This window comes from Solanum tuberosum, unplaced genomic scaffold (assembly GCF_000226075.1).
Source record: "Solanum tuberosum cultivar DM 1-3 516 R44 unplaced genomic scaffold, SolTub_3.0 scf00314, whole genome shotgun sequence".
NCBI lineage: Eukaryota > Viridiplantae > Streptophyta > Magnoliopsida > Solanales > Solanaceae > Solanum > Solanum tuberosum.
This window is the reverse complement of record NW_006239241.1, coordinates 157003-171711: the sequence shown is the minus strand read 5'-3', so window position 1 is coordinate 171711 and position 14709 is coordinate 157003. Positions and strand designations below refer to the sequence as shown.

Genomic DNA, 14709 nt, shown 5'->3' with positions numbered 1-14709 from the left:
GGTGAAGATGGTCTTCAGCCCACATGTTTGTGTATTTTATATATATTCAATTTTTTTCGTTGCGTATCATGACCTTATTTTTGTTTCTCTGAGGTTGTATAATGATCAGTAAGCTCACAAAACTGGAGGCAGTGAGCAGTACGTAAAGGAAAGTCGGTTGTTGGACTTCATATTTATATACTTTATATATAAATAAAGAACAGTGAAGTTCATCACTTTGGTTCTGGTGGAGTGATAAATTTCGAGTACGGAATTAATTAATATGAGATCAAACAGATTTGAACATTCGCAGTACGAGTTTTAGGACGCACGGGACAGTAAAATTTTTATTAAAAGTACGAAAAAGAAGTCAAAGAAAATTAATAATATTTTTGTTTTAATTTAACTTATGCAAAGTTTAAAATAAGTTATACGATATTTTTGTAACTATAAATTATTTCATTAAGTAAAATTGACATTTTAAAAAGTTAAATTGTTATTAAATATAAATTATATCATTCAAGAAAAATAAATCATATAAATGGAACATAGAAAATAACGTTTTCCTGCATTAAATGAACCTCTCAACTCTATCCCCAAAGACGAGATATGTATCTTTTTAGTTAATTTAAAAAAGAATGATATATTTGTATATTTAGTAACCATTTTAAATGCCAATTTTATTCTTATTAAAAGAAATTATAACTATAAAAATAATCTATGACTTATTTTAGATCACAATTTTAAAATCTTTATTTTTATCTTAAATTATATATGTCAAATAAAATTAACTTATATAAATTAGAATGAAAAAAATATAAAATCTCGTAAATTCTAATAGTGTCTATCTACTTGTGGAAGCAGTAGTACGTAAAGGTGATAGAAAGGAGAGAATGCTTAATAATTAGTAGGTAACGTGTGTCGGGTCAGTGTGCAATGTGCAGTGTGCAGTGTGCAGTGTGCAGAGTGCAGAGTGCAGATGCAGTTAAAAAATTGATCTTAAATTATATATGTCAGTGGACCGACACGTATTGCTCAAAGCTCCAACCTCATTGGTTCCGCATTATCACTCAAAATTCATGAACTGAAAATCGCAAAAATTGATGTTATTTTATTTTTATTTTTTCTTACTTTTTCTACCCTGGATGTTCATTGGTTATTTTTGCGCAAAAAATAAAAGAAATTTGATCCAATTTCCAGTTTGCTTTATGTAACACCCTATTTCCGTCGTTATAGAAAAACCTATGGGAAAAGAATTTGTGTCAGAAAATTTCTGAGTAGCGACTTCGAAATTTCTTGCCTAGGTCAGACTTGGACGAAATCTGAGTCAGGTGAGGTTTAGGGAAATCTGGTAATTAACGGGGATTTAATTATGAGTTTGATCACATGAGTAGATAACCAAGACGTTAAGGAGCCTGTAGGGCTTTACGAAATCGAATTCGGACAAGTAAAATTAAACTTTTGAAATTGATATTGGCGTGAAATAGTAGTTTTAGAACGTCCAGGTTTAAAGGTGTGTTGTGAAATGGGAGTTTGGAACTCAAATTCTGAGCTTCTGTCTCCGTGCAAGCCACCGGAGCGGGATTAATCTTGCTAGGGCAGGGTCGCTGTGGCGGGATGGGGTCCGTCGTGGGGGGCCAGTTGCGACTTAAGTTAGGGAAAAACCCCAATTTCATTATTTTCTGCAAAACTTCGTTCTTAAGAGCTAAGGGAAGACCCAATGCAGTTTCTTGACAGATTTCCACGACTTCTAGTGCTAAAGGTAAGTTAATTACTCCCTTAATCCGTATTTCGATTCTTAGAACTTAGAATCCTTGTAAATTATCGTTAGGAGAGGGTTTTGGCCTGAAGTTAATGGTGGAAAAACCCTAGTTGAACATTAGGATCATGGGTTTGGTCTTAGGTTAATAAGTTTGTTATTATCCGAGTTAATTAGACCTTGTTTAGTGATCATTGCATTAATTGCTTGTTTTAGATCAAGAACGAGCTGAAAGACTCCGGAAATGAAAGGCTCACGTGTGTTAGGAGTATTCAGGCTTAATTTCGAGGTAGGTGATGGTTCGATTTCCTGTTGTGTGATATATGCTTGTTAATTGCTCATTGTATGCATGCATGTATGTGAATAGGAAATGTGAATCAATCTAATGAAATGATTATGTAGGAACAACTACATGTCATGAACCTATTACTTGATTGTATGATTATGAGCACTATTCATTATGGGTGTGATTGTGACTGTGGTTGTGCTGACTGGATCGGGAGTCACGTTCCGACACATATATTGAATCGGGTATCACGTTCACATTATGACACATATATATTGAATTGAGTGTCACGTTTCGACACACTAACAATTTGAGTGTGGGTTCCATGAGAGGACCACTTGTGATTATTACGTTCATATCTATATGTCATTGATATTGGGAAATTGTATGTTGCTCCTAAATGATAACTGAATTATGCATTCTGTATATGTGTGTTTATTGTGTTGTAATTACTTGCTTATGTTTTGCTTACTGGAGTAGCTGCGTGATCCTACCAGTACACTGTGGCTTGTGTACTGATATTGCATTTGCTCGTTCTTTATTGAGTACAGGGCATCTTCAGGCAGCTACTGATAGACCTCAACTAGGGGATCATTGACCGAGACCAAATTTGATGGTGAGCCAGTTCTTTCAGGCTGCCATGGATCCTCTATTTGTTTAGTCCATTCTTTTCGGACTCATACTACATAGTTAGTTAGACTTATTCGTATGTTAGTTTCGGGGTTGTACCCCCTTTTTCTTAGACTTAAAAATTAGTAGAGTTTCGGTACAATGACTTTCAGGTTCTAGGGGTTGAATTTCCGCTATAGTTATGTTTGGTTGTTTATTTAAACTTTTGGAGTTTATGGGAGCTATATAGTAATTCGTCATTTAAACCTGCTTTCGTATCTTTAAATGATTTAGTTCTTAAAATTGCTTAGTCGGGTTGTAGTAGTGATTCTCCCACCGGAGTGTTAGTGTAGGTGTCAATCACGACGGTCTGGGTCGTGACACTTTATTATCTTGTATAAAGGTTATGCAAAAAAATTGTCAGGAAGTCATATCACCAAAATATTTATAGGTGAAAAACTGAGAAAATTGCCTAGTTTCCGTAAATTGGCCTCTAAATACCCAAAAAAGCACATTAAAATGGTTAGATTGTACGTACTGCTCTCCCAACTCCTTACGGAGGGTTCCATAAATATTTCGCAAAAAATTCAAATGAAAGTCATATCACCAAAATATTAATCGGCTAACACATATGAAAAACAGAGAAATTCACCTAGTTACTATAATTTAGTCTCTAAATGTCCAAAATGGACTTTAAAAATGATGACACTGTAAGAACTGCTCCCCTGACTCCCTATTGAGGTTTTCATAAATGTTTCGCAAAAAAGTCGTTTGAAATCCAAATAATCAAAATATTCATGGGATAACACACATGAAAAACTGTGAGAATTACTTAATTCCTCTAAATGTCCAAGTTGGATTCTGAAATTTATGAGACTATACGAACTGCTCCACCAACTCTCTACAAAGTGTTTATAAAGCTTTCACAAAAAAATCATCTTGAAGTCATATCACCTAAATATTCATGCACTAACACATATAAAAAACTAAGAAAATACTAATTCCTATACATTGGCCGCTAAATGCCCAAAATGGACTCTAAAATGGTGAGAATGTACACTCTGCTCTACCAACTCCCTATGGAATGTTCTGTAATGGTTTCACAAAGAAATTGTCCTGAAGCCATATCACCAAAATATTCATGGGCATTTACACACGAAAACTGAATAAATCGTCTAATTTCAATAAATTGTGCCTTAATTGCCAAAATGGACTCTTAAAATGGTGAGACTATACATACTGATCCCCCCAACTCCCTATATAAGGTTTCGTAAAGATTTGACAAATAAATCGTCTGGAAGTCATATCACCAAAATATTCATGGGCATTTACACACGAAAACTGAATAAATCGTCTAATTTCAATAAATTGTGCCTTAATTGCCAAAATGGACTCTTAAAATGGTGAGACTATACATACTGATCCCCCCAACTCCCTATATAAGGTTTCGTAAAGATTTGACAAATAAATCGTCTGGAAGTCATATCACCAAAATATTCATGGCCTAACACACACGAAAATTGAGAAAATCGCCTAATTCTTGTAAATTGGCCCTTAAATTTTCAAAAGGAATTCTAAAAATGGCGAGACCGTATGCACTCTCCCCTAACTTTCCGTAATAATTTCACAAAGAAATTGTCCGGAAGTCATATCACCAAAATATTCATGGGTGTTAACACACGAAAAGCTCAGAAAATCACCTAATTTCTGTAAAGTGACCCTTAAATGTCCAAAATGGACTGTAAAAATGGTGAGACTTTACGTACTGCTCCCTCAACTCCCTACGGAGGGTTACATAAAGGTTTCACAACAAAATCATTCGGAAATCATATCACCAATCTAATCATGGGTTAGCACACACAAAAAATTGAAAAAATTGCTTAATTCTTGTAAATTTACCCCTAAATTTCCAAAATGAATTCTAAAAATAGTGAGACCTACGGAGGGTTACATAAATGTTTCACAAAAAAATCTTTCGGAAACCATATCACCAAACTACTCATGGGTTAATACACACGAAAAAACTGAAAAAATTGCTTAATCCTTGTAAATTGGCCCTAAATGTCCAAAATAGACTCTAAAAATGGTGAGACTATACGTATGATTCTCCTAATTAAATTTGAATTTGAATTTAATATAAAATTATTTTAGAATGAATTTTTTTGTGTGTGTGAATTCAAATTAATCAATTTCAATTAATATCTGGTAAAAATCAAAAGGAAAAAATCAGTAATGTATTTGAAATCCATAAATTTTAAAAAATTCTTATAATTTAAAAAATAGTAGAGAAATAATATAATTAACTCTTAATATTATAAGATTTATGTAAATTATACAAAAGCCATTGATATACATTGCACTTAGCAGCGTTATAGGTGATTGATCATTGTCGACGTGGTTATGTTGTTTCTTTTCTAGCCAATGAACGTTGAACACGTGTTTGCATAATGTTATTTTAATTTGATCATTTTTAGTCAATGCACGTTGAACATAATTAGATAGAGTTAATAACTTTGATGGTCACTCAACTATCAATTTTTTCCACAGAAAATCACTCAACTTTCATTTTTAACTCAAAAGTCACTCAACTATGAATTTTTTGCACAGAAAGTCACTCAACCTATTTAATTATTTTTTTCACTAAAAATTCTGACATGGAAGTTTTACTTTCAACCAAAATTTTAAAAACCAAATATATATCCTTTTAAACCATTTAATGACTCCCCCTCCGCCCCATTTAACCTAACCGACAAAAAATATAATATTGAAAATTTTATTTTATCATTAATTTCCTAAATCATTCTCTTGTTTCCTTTTTTCTCCTGAGCGTTCTTCTTCTCATTTCTTTTCCTTTTTAATTTCTCAATTTAAACATCTTCTTCACAAATCAATAATTTATCAACCTCTCTGGTTTTTCTTTCTTTTAAGTTTTCATAACCTCTCTGTTCTTCCTACAGATCAAATTATTGTTTTTCCAACTTCAAAAACAAAAAACAATAAAAATTACAACCATCTCTTGGGTTATGATTTCAACGGAAATTTCTAAGAGGGAAAAACTTTTTAAATTGCTATACATTATAAGAGGATTGCAAAATGTCTTGCTTTTGCTCTTTTGAAATTGAGAAATTAAAAAGCAAAGAAGAAGAAGAAGAAGACGACTTAGGAGAAAGAAGGAGACAAAAGAGAATGATTTGGGGAATTAATGATAAAATAAAAAGTTTAATATTATATTTTTAATGGGTCGGATTAAATGGGACGGGTCATTAAATGGTTTAAATGGACATATATTTGGTTTTTAAGATTTTGGTTAAAAATAAAAATTTCATGTCAGAAAATCTTAGTGAAAAAAATAATTAAATAGGTTGAGTGATTTTATGTGCAAAGAAGTCATAGTTGAATGACTTTTGAGTTGAAAATGAAAGTTGAGTAACTTTCTGTAAAAAAAGTTGATAGTTGAGTGACCATCAAAGTTATTAACTCTAATTAGATATATGCTTTCAAATTGATACTAGTAGGGAGCGATATACATACATACACACTATACATAAGATTAGAGGTTGGTTTAGTAATTTAGATTTTAAAGGTTTAAAATTTAATTCTCGTATATTTTTATTTTTTAAACTCCTTTCATAAAATTTTTGAATCCAAATAATATATATTTCTAACCATCTCTAGAATCAACTCTTTTCCATTCAAATAATAAAGTTTAGCATTTGTAAATAATAGTACTTCGTAATTAAGCTTTAATTTGCAAATAATAATTTCAGTGCACATTGTAATTTGTAAACCAATAGAATCAATTTCCAAAGCAGTTGTAAGTTGGTCCAATTATATTTATCCACGTATTCGTTAAAGATGGCCGATACAATATTAGTAAATTACTCGTATAAGTATTTCTTCATCCTTAATAAAAAAAATTGATTTTGAATCTGAATATAAAGTCATCTTCTATAGAGAATGATTTACTTTTAAAAATGAGATTTTCAATACGAATTTAAATAATCAATTTTGAAATAAATGTAAATATGTGGGCTCCATGAACTACTGTCCTTCGGAGCGACGGGGTAGACAAGTAGTATGAGTCTTCAGACTTAGACAATTGTCATTTCTCACTTTTATAATGTTTTTATAAAATTGTTCATGAATCAAAATGTGAATGTCCTTTTAAAAATGTACACATTCTTTTAGATCGAAACGAGGTGGACAATTTATGTCCATACTAGCACCTATTTTAGAGCAAAACATCAGGTAAACAAAAATTTCTTATAGAGGTGATTGATCATCGTCGACATGATCTTTTGTTGTTTCATTTTTAGCCAATGCACATTGAAAACTTGTTTGTTTCTAATAAGTTATATTCTCTGATCTTTTTCTTTACTTTTGGGCCCATATTACAGACTAAACCACTCCCTTCGTGACAACTTATGCAAGAAGCAGACCCACCCTATAAAGTGTCGATGCACGTGTACTCGTTAATTTCGGAAAAAAATCATGTGTGTATATATATATATATATTTATATATATCTATCGAGTAATTAACAGTGCACCCATGAAGAGTATAAGAGTGGTGGCGTGCTACTGGTACAAGCCAAAGGTATCACTTGCGAGACCTGAGTTCGAATCCAGCTAGACCTCTATTTTCATTGTTTTTATTTTAAGTTTATCGTAGAGCTCATATTTGAGCTAAGGTAATATTAGTGCACCCGAAGTCTTCAAATCCTGAGTTCGCCTATGACTTGTGCGATATGTTTTCATCATATTAATACGGAGGTTTATACTTTCTGTATCTCAAATTGTATACTAGTACATTTTGAAAGTTAAAATTTCAAAATTCTGATCATAAATTTATTATTTTTAAAACACTTTTTAAAGGAAAAATTATATATTTACAAATTACAGTGTGTTCAGATGGAGGAGTCCACATTGTGAACCAATAGAATAAATTTCCAGCAGTGTAAAGTCGGTCCAATTAATTCACCGACGTAGTCGTTGGGTGGTTGATACTATACTAATAAAAGATTTCGAATGTGAATGTAGATGTAAAAGTATTTTTGATTGAGAACTTTAATTTTTAAGATAATATTTTTTATGCAAATTCAAATTAATTGATATGTAAAATAAATATTTATATCTCAAGTTATATAATATATTTTTTATTTTTAATCAGTCTAAAATAGAATGATATATTTACGTAATATAATTTAATTTTAGAATGCTTATTTTATCTTTACTATGATGATATATAATCACACAAACAACTATGATTCATTTTAGACCATAAAATTCAAAAAAAAAAAAAAACTTTCTTAGAATTTCTATAGTTATACAATATCACATAAATTTGGACGGAGAGACTTAACAATTTAACTCTAAAATGCTCATTTTATCCTATGATTTATTTTAAATCACAAATAACCATCTATTTTCCCTTTTTTTTAACAACAATTTAATTTTGACTTTTTGTGCGACATGTTTAATACAAAATAAAAATGTCATACAAATAAATTAAACCAGAGAACTATTATATAAAAGAAAAATTCAAAATTGAAACTGAACAATTGAAGTTGCACAAATTTTATCATTGTATTTCAGTATATCACATGTATCTCACTAAATAAAAGTGTGATACATTAAAATACAGTGACATATAAGTATGTGGTATATATGAAGAGTATATATATATATATATGGTAGAGTAACATAAATACTCCGCCCGTTTAAAAAAAATGAACCTAATTTTCTTTTTAATCTATTTTTAAAAGAATAACTTTTTTATTTATGTGGCCCACCATTTTCTATTCCTCCGAAGAGATTAACTTTTGCTTTTCTTCTTATAATAAATTATGAGCTATGGAAATTAAGTCAAATGCAAATAATGAAATAAATTATGAAGCATGATAGATTGATGGAGTGATTATTGAGATTTTTGTGAAAAATAAATTGACGTTGATAATTATTTCGAAATCGATGACGAAGAGAAATCATGAGGATTCATATGAATTATATCGCATTTTCTGATATTATTTTATAACTTTAATGGCTGGTGATGTTTGTTGATCGAAGTGACCGGAAAAAGAGATGGACGAAGGTTACCTTTATAACTCCGATGTCCAATTTTTTTTTCATTTTTGCAAATTTGATTAGCAAATTTGTAAAAGAGTTGAACAAATGCATTGATGTGCACTGAAGATATATTAGTGTGCATCATACATTATGGTGTGGATCACACACTTGATTGTAAAGCTAGGCAAAGTTAGTTACAATAAAGTTGTTACAGTTAGTTCAAAAACAGTTAGCATTTTAGTCTGTTAGATTAGATCAAAACATTGAAAGCATGTTGTATATAATGTACATTTCAGATTGAGGAACAATTAATGAAGCTTATTTTTTCTTCTTCTTGCTTAATCAGTGTTGCTTCATGAATTCTTAACTCAAGTTGAGTTATGGCTATGGATTCTTCCCAGATTCCATAAGCTTCACATGGTTTCAGAGCAAGGTTCTAGGTTTTCTGTTATGGCGTGAATATCTGGATTGATTTCCAACTTCAATTCGTGAATTCAAATTATTTTTTCTGCGTTATTCAAATTTCATGGGTTCCATTGGAGTTCCAGCAGGAGATCTCTCAGGGTCATCAATGGCATCCACGACCATTGATCATCTTCATCCTCTGTATTTGCATCCGTCTGATGCACCAGGATCACTCAATGTGGGCATCCTGCTTACTGGATCTGATAACTATACTTTGTGGAGTAAAGCTATGCAATTAGCTCTGCTTGGAAAGAACAAAGTCGTCTTTATCGATGGAACAGTGAAGCGTGATCAGTTTTCAGGGAATTTAGCTCAATTGTGGGATAGCTGCAACGCTATTATTGTTTCATGGATTTTGTGTAATGTGAGTAAGGATTTACACATTGGAGTTCTTTTCTGTTCAGATACACAGTTGATTTGGGCAGATCTCAAGGAGAGGTTCAACAAAATCAACAGCTCTCGTGTATTTCAGCTGCATAAAGAGATTTTCACACTCGTTCAAGGTGTGTCTTCTGTTTCTGTATATTACTCAAGGCTTAAGGACCTCTGGGATGAATATGACAACATTATGCCACCACCTGCCTGTAATTGTCCTAAATCTATAGAGTTTTTTGAACACCTACAATACCAGAGGATGTTGCAGTTTCTTATGGGCCTCAATGATAGTTATAGTCAGGCTCGTAGTCAAATTCTACTGCTGCATCAACTTCCTAGCATCAATCAGGTATATGCCATGATAAATCAAGATGAAAGTCAAAAACTAGTAGCGAATTCAAGTAGATCATTGAATGAAAACTTGATTCCTACTGCTTTATATACTTCAAGACCAGGTGTTGCTAATTCTAGGAGCAAGAAGCCCTACAATCCTAATGTTTTCTGTGATTACTGTCACATGAAGGGCCATATGAGAAGTGATTGCCACAAGCTGTTGAAGTGTGACTATTGTCACAAAACTGGTCACGTGAAGCTTGATTGTTTCAGACTTATTCGATATCCCCCTGATTTCAAAGGCAAGAGAGATGCAGTTGTTGTTGGGAATTCAATCTATGAAGCCTCACCTATTTCTTATCAAACTCCACAACATCACATGGCTTCCTCTCACCAGGCTGCAGGGTCTGGCTTGGTGCCAATACCTATGATAACACCAGAACAACATCACAAGTTTCTTCAAATGCTAGATCAAACAACAATTGGAGATACGAATGGGGTTGCCAATATGACAGGTCATGTTCAGTTGCCCACAGGTGATTCTGCAAAGGTATCTCACATTGGAGATTGTCATGTAGGAGGAGGTGGTTTTTTAGAAAAGTTTTATGTGTCCCGGCATTCAAATTCAATCTTATGTCAGTTTCACAAGTGACTAAAGATCTGAATTGTTGTGTCACTTTCTTTCCTCATTACTGTGTTTTTCAGGATCTCTCATCTGGGAAAGTGAGGGTGACTGCTGTGGCAAGAGATGGTCTATACATACTGAGTACACAAGTAGAAGATGAGACTTCTATACCTCAGAGATGCTTGACAGCAACACAAGGTGTTGAGGGTAAAGCCATTGTTTGGCATCAAAGACTATGTCATGTACCTATGAGTATACTTAGGAAGATTCCTAATTTTCATAAATTTGGTAGTAAGTTTGCTTTGCATAACTGTGAGGTCTGTCCTCTTGCTAGACAGACCAGGCTGCCTTTTCCTCACAGTACTAGTAGATCCACAAGTAGTTTTCAATTGCTTTACTTAGATGTTTGGGGACCATATAAAGTTGAAACTTTTGATGGTATGAGATATTTTCTTACTATTGTTGATGACTATTCAAGGTGGACATGGACTTTTTTAATGAGACTCAAATCAGATGTTACTAGTTTGTTAAAGCATTTTTTTATTGAAGTTGAAACTCAATTTGGTACAAAAATTCAGAAAGTAAGCTCAGATAATGGATCTGAGTTCTTTAACTCCAATTGTAATAAACTTTTCAAGTTGCATGGTGTTATCCATGAGAGTTCTTGTCCCTATACACCTCAGCAGAATGGTGTCGTGGAAAGAAAACATAGGCACATATTAGAGACAACAAGGGTTATCAAATTTCAGGCTGGTTTCCCGGATAGCTTTTGGGGTCTGTGTATTCAAGCTGCTGTTTATGTTCTGAATAGATTACCTTCTGCTGTCCTAAATGGTGTGTCACCTTTTGAGAAACTATACAACAAACCTCATTCTCTTGATCATCTAAGAGTCATAGGTTGTTTGTGTTTTGCTACTGATCACACTAAGCAAGACAAGTTTGGTCATAGGGCTCTAAGGTCTGTTTTAGTTGGCTATGGATCCACTTAAAAGGGGTACAAGTTGTACAACTTGGATAGCAAGACTTTCTTTGTTAATAGAGATGTGGTTTTCTTAGAGTCTGTGTTTCCTTTCAAAACCTGTCATGCTGCTACACCAAATCCAGTTCCCATTTTAGACTTGTTCAACTATGATGATCTGATCACTGTGGTGCCACCTCTCATACCCAATGTACCACATACTTGCTCAGACAATGCTCCCTCACAACAAAATCTTCCCTCACCATTGCCTTTTGATCATGTGGATCCTCCTATAAGAAGATCAGCTAGGAATTCCAAACCTCCAATTTGGCATAAGGACTATCTTACTAAGAGTGGGACTAGCAGGTGTCTCTATTCCATAGCTTCAGTCCTAGATTACTCGGGCTTATCTGAGAAGTATCAAAGTTTTGTGTCCAAATTCTCAGTTGAAACTGAGCCTGCTACCTATGCTGAAGCTGCTCAAGATGCTAGATGGGTGGATGCAATGCAGAATGAAATAAAAGTCTTAGAAGATAATAAGACTTGGGAACTAGTCGACTTGCCAAAGAACAAGAAGGCCATTGGTTGTAGATGGGTTTACAAAGTTAAGTATAATGCCGATAGTGGTGTGGAAAGGTTCAAGGCAAGGTTGGTAGCTAAGGGATATAATCAGAAGGAGGGATTTGATTATCAAGAAACCTTCTGACCAGTGGTCAAAATGGCCATAGTACGGTCTGTTATTTCTATTGCAGCTGCTAGACATTGGCACATCCATCAAATGGATGTTTACAATGCTTTCCTACAAGAAGACCTCTATGAAGAGGTGTATATGACACTTCCTGAAGGTTTCAGTGGGGAATTTGGAAACAGTCAAGCATGTAAATTGTTAAAATCACTTTATGGGCTAAAACAAGCATCAAGATAGTGGAACATCAAGCTTACGAATACCTTGGTTGAATCAGGGTTCCATCAAAGTACAAGATTACTCTTTGTTTACAAAGAGGGAGCAAGACAAAATAATGATAGTACTCATATATGTAGATGATCTATTACTGACAGGGAATGATTCTTTCATGATTCAACAAACTAAGGAGGTTTTGCAACATGCTTTTAAGATCAAGGATTTATGAGAACTCAGATATTTCCTTGGGTTGGAATTTGCTAGGAGTGATGCTGGAATTTTAATACACCAGAGGAAGTATGCCTTAGAGCTCATATCCGACATGGGGTTAGCAGGTGGCAAACCAGTTTCAACCCCAATGAAATTGAATCAAAAACTTACTACAGTGGAATTTGATGACAACATTCCACCCACACATCCTGATGAAATGTTGAAGGATCCTGCTAGTTATCAAAGGTTAATTGGGAGGTTGTTGTACCTCACCACCACCAGATCAAATATATCATTTGCTGTACAATGTCTGAGCCAATTTATGCATTCTCCAAAGGCTTCACATATGAAAGCTACACTCAGATTAGTGAGATATTTGAAGTCAGCACCAGGTCTTGGTATTCTGATGTCTTTTGTAGGGGGAACTGAGCTAAAAGTGTTTTGTGATGCAGACTGGGGTGCATGCATTAATAGTAGAAGATCAGTCACATGGTACCTGATACAATATGGAGGTTCACTTATATCTTGGAAGTCTAAGAAATAGGTGACAGTGTCTAGAAGCTCGGCAGAAGCAGAATATAGAGCCATGGCATATACAGCTGCTAAAATAGTTTGGATTGTTGGTTTATTTGAAGAACTTGGGGTCAAGATCACTCTTCCTGTACCATTATATTCAGACAACACTTCTGCACTTCAAATAGCAGCTAATCCAGCCTTCCATGAGAGGACAAAACACATAGACATTGACTGCCATTTTGTGAGAGAAAAGATCCAAGAAGGGTTGATTGTCACAACATATATGCCTTCATCTAAACAGCCTGCAGATGTTTTCACTAAGGCACTTGGAAGAGATCCTCATACATATCTTGTGTCCAAGCTAGGAATGAAGAACATCTTCATAGCTCCTAGCTTGAAAGGAGGGTAGTAAAAGAGTTGAACAAATGCATTGATGTGCACTGAAGATATATTAGTGTGCATCATACATTATGGTGTGGATCACACACTTGATTGTAAAGCTAGGCAAAGTTAGTTACAATAAAGTTGTTACAGTTAGTTCAAAAACAGTTAGCATTTTAGTATGTTAGATTAGATCAAAACATTGAAAGCATGTTGTATATAATGTACATTTCAGATTGAGGAACAATTAATGAAGCTTATTTTTTCTTCTTCTTCTTGCTTAATCAGTGTTGCTTCATGAATTCTTAACTCAAGTTGAGTTTTGGCTATGGATTCTTCCCAGATTCCATCAGCTTCACAAGATTCCGTTTTTTTTATTTTATAAAGAGCAAAAAATAAAATGAAGAACCAAAATAAAGTTTAAAATGATTAAAATGAGGCGAAGAAGAAGACCATTGCTGGTATAGCGTACCTGGGTGGGGTGGGTTTGCTTTCATTTTGAGTATTATAAGACATTATTTTGAATAAAAGTTTAGTTTTAGTTATTTTAATTAATACAATGCCAAGTGTCATTAGAAGGAAAAAAGGTACAAGTTTATTATTAATAAAGAAAATATGTATAAAAAAATTGGGACATGGTGTTTCTATGCGGTGAGATGCACTTATTTTGCCACATCAGTATTTTGTACTTAATAGAGACATGTTTTGAATAATTTAGGTATTCAATAAGTACAAATCATGATTAAGGTGCTTAAGTGAATTATGCAGATAATTTTAGGGAATCGCAAATGGCTCTGAAAATTAAAAATATTTTGATACATTCAACATAACTTTAATTTAGAATTATAAAATTAAAAAAAATCTTTATTTGCTTTTTGAAAAGGAGGGAATATAAGTTTTGCTCTTTGGCGTTAGTGTTGAGTAAGGGTGGCAACGGAACCGGTAACGGAACTACCGGACCGGGACGTTCCGGAACCGGAACGGAACCGGGCACCACGGGCCGGAACCGGGACGGACCGGAACCGGTAATTCCGGAAAAAAATCCGTGTACCCGTCCCGGACCGGTAACGGACCGGACCGGACCGGAAACCGGGTCCAACCTTTAAAATTATAATTTTTTTATTAAAATTAAAAAATTAGGAACATTACACTTAAAAATTTATACTTTTAAAGTTTTAAATACAAACTTTCAAACTTTTAAAAGTATAAAAGTTTAAATTTCACAATTTAAAAGTTTGAAAATTTAAA

General features: G+C 33.6%; 1 protein-coding gene across 1 annotated transcript; it reads left to right on the top strand.

The window, feature by feature from the left end:
• Nucleotides 1-12171: 12171 nt before the first annotated feature.
• LOC107063192 (uncharacterized mitochondrial protein AtMg00810-like) lies at nt 12172-13108 on the top strand. Its single transcript, XM_015314749.1, has 2 exons — nt 12172-12338; nt 12619-13108. The coding sequence occupies exons 1-2, from the start codon at nt 12172-12174 to the stop codon at nt 13106-13108; spliced, it is 657 nt and encodes a 218-aa protein (XP_015170235.1).
• Nucleotides 13109-14709: the final 1601 nt, after the last annotated feature.

Excerpts from the sequence above, each read along its gene's own strand:
- LOC107063192 (XM_015314749.1), top strand. The coding sequence starts at position 12,172 with ATGGCCATAGTACGGTCTGTTATTTCTATTGCAGCTGCTAGACATTGG. Across the intron at positions 12,339-12,618 it reads AACAGTCAAGCATGTAAATT|GAGTGATGCTGGAATTTTAA; the intron begins GTTAAAATCACT and ends GGAATTTGCTAG.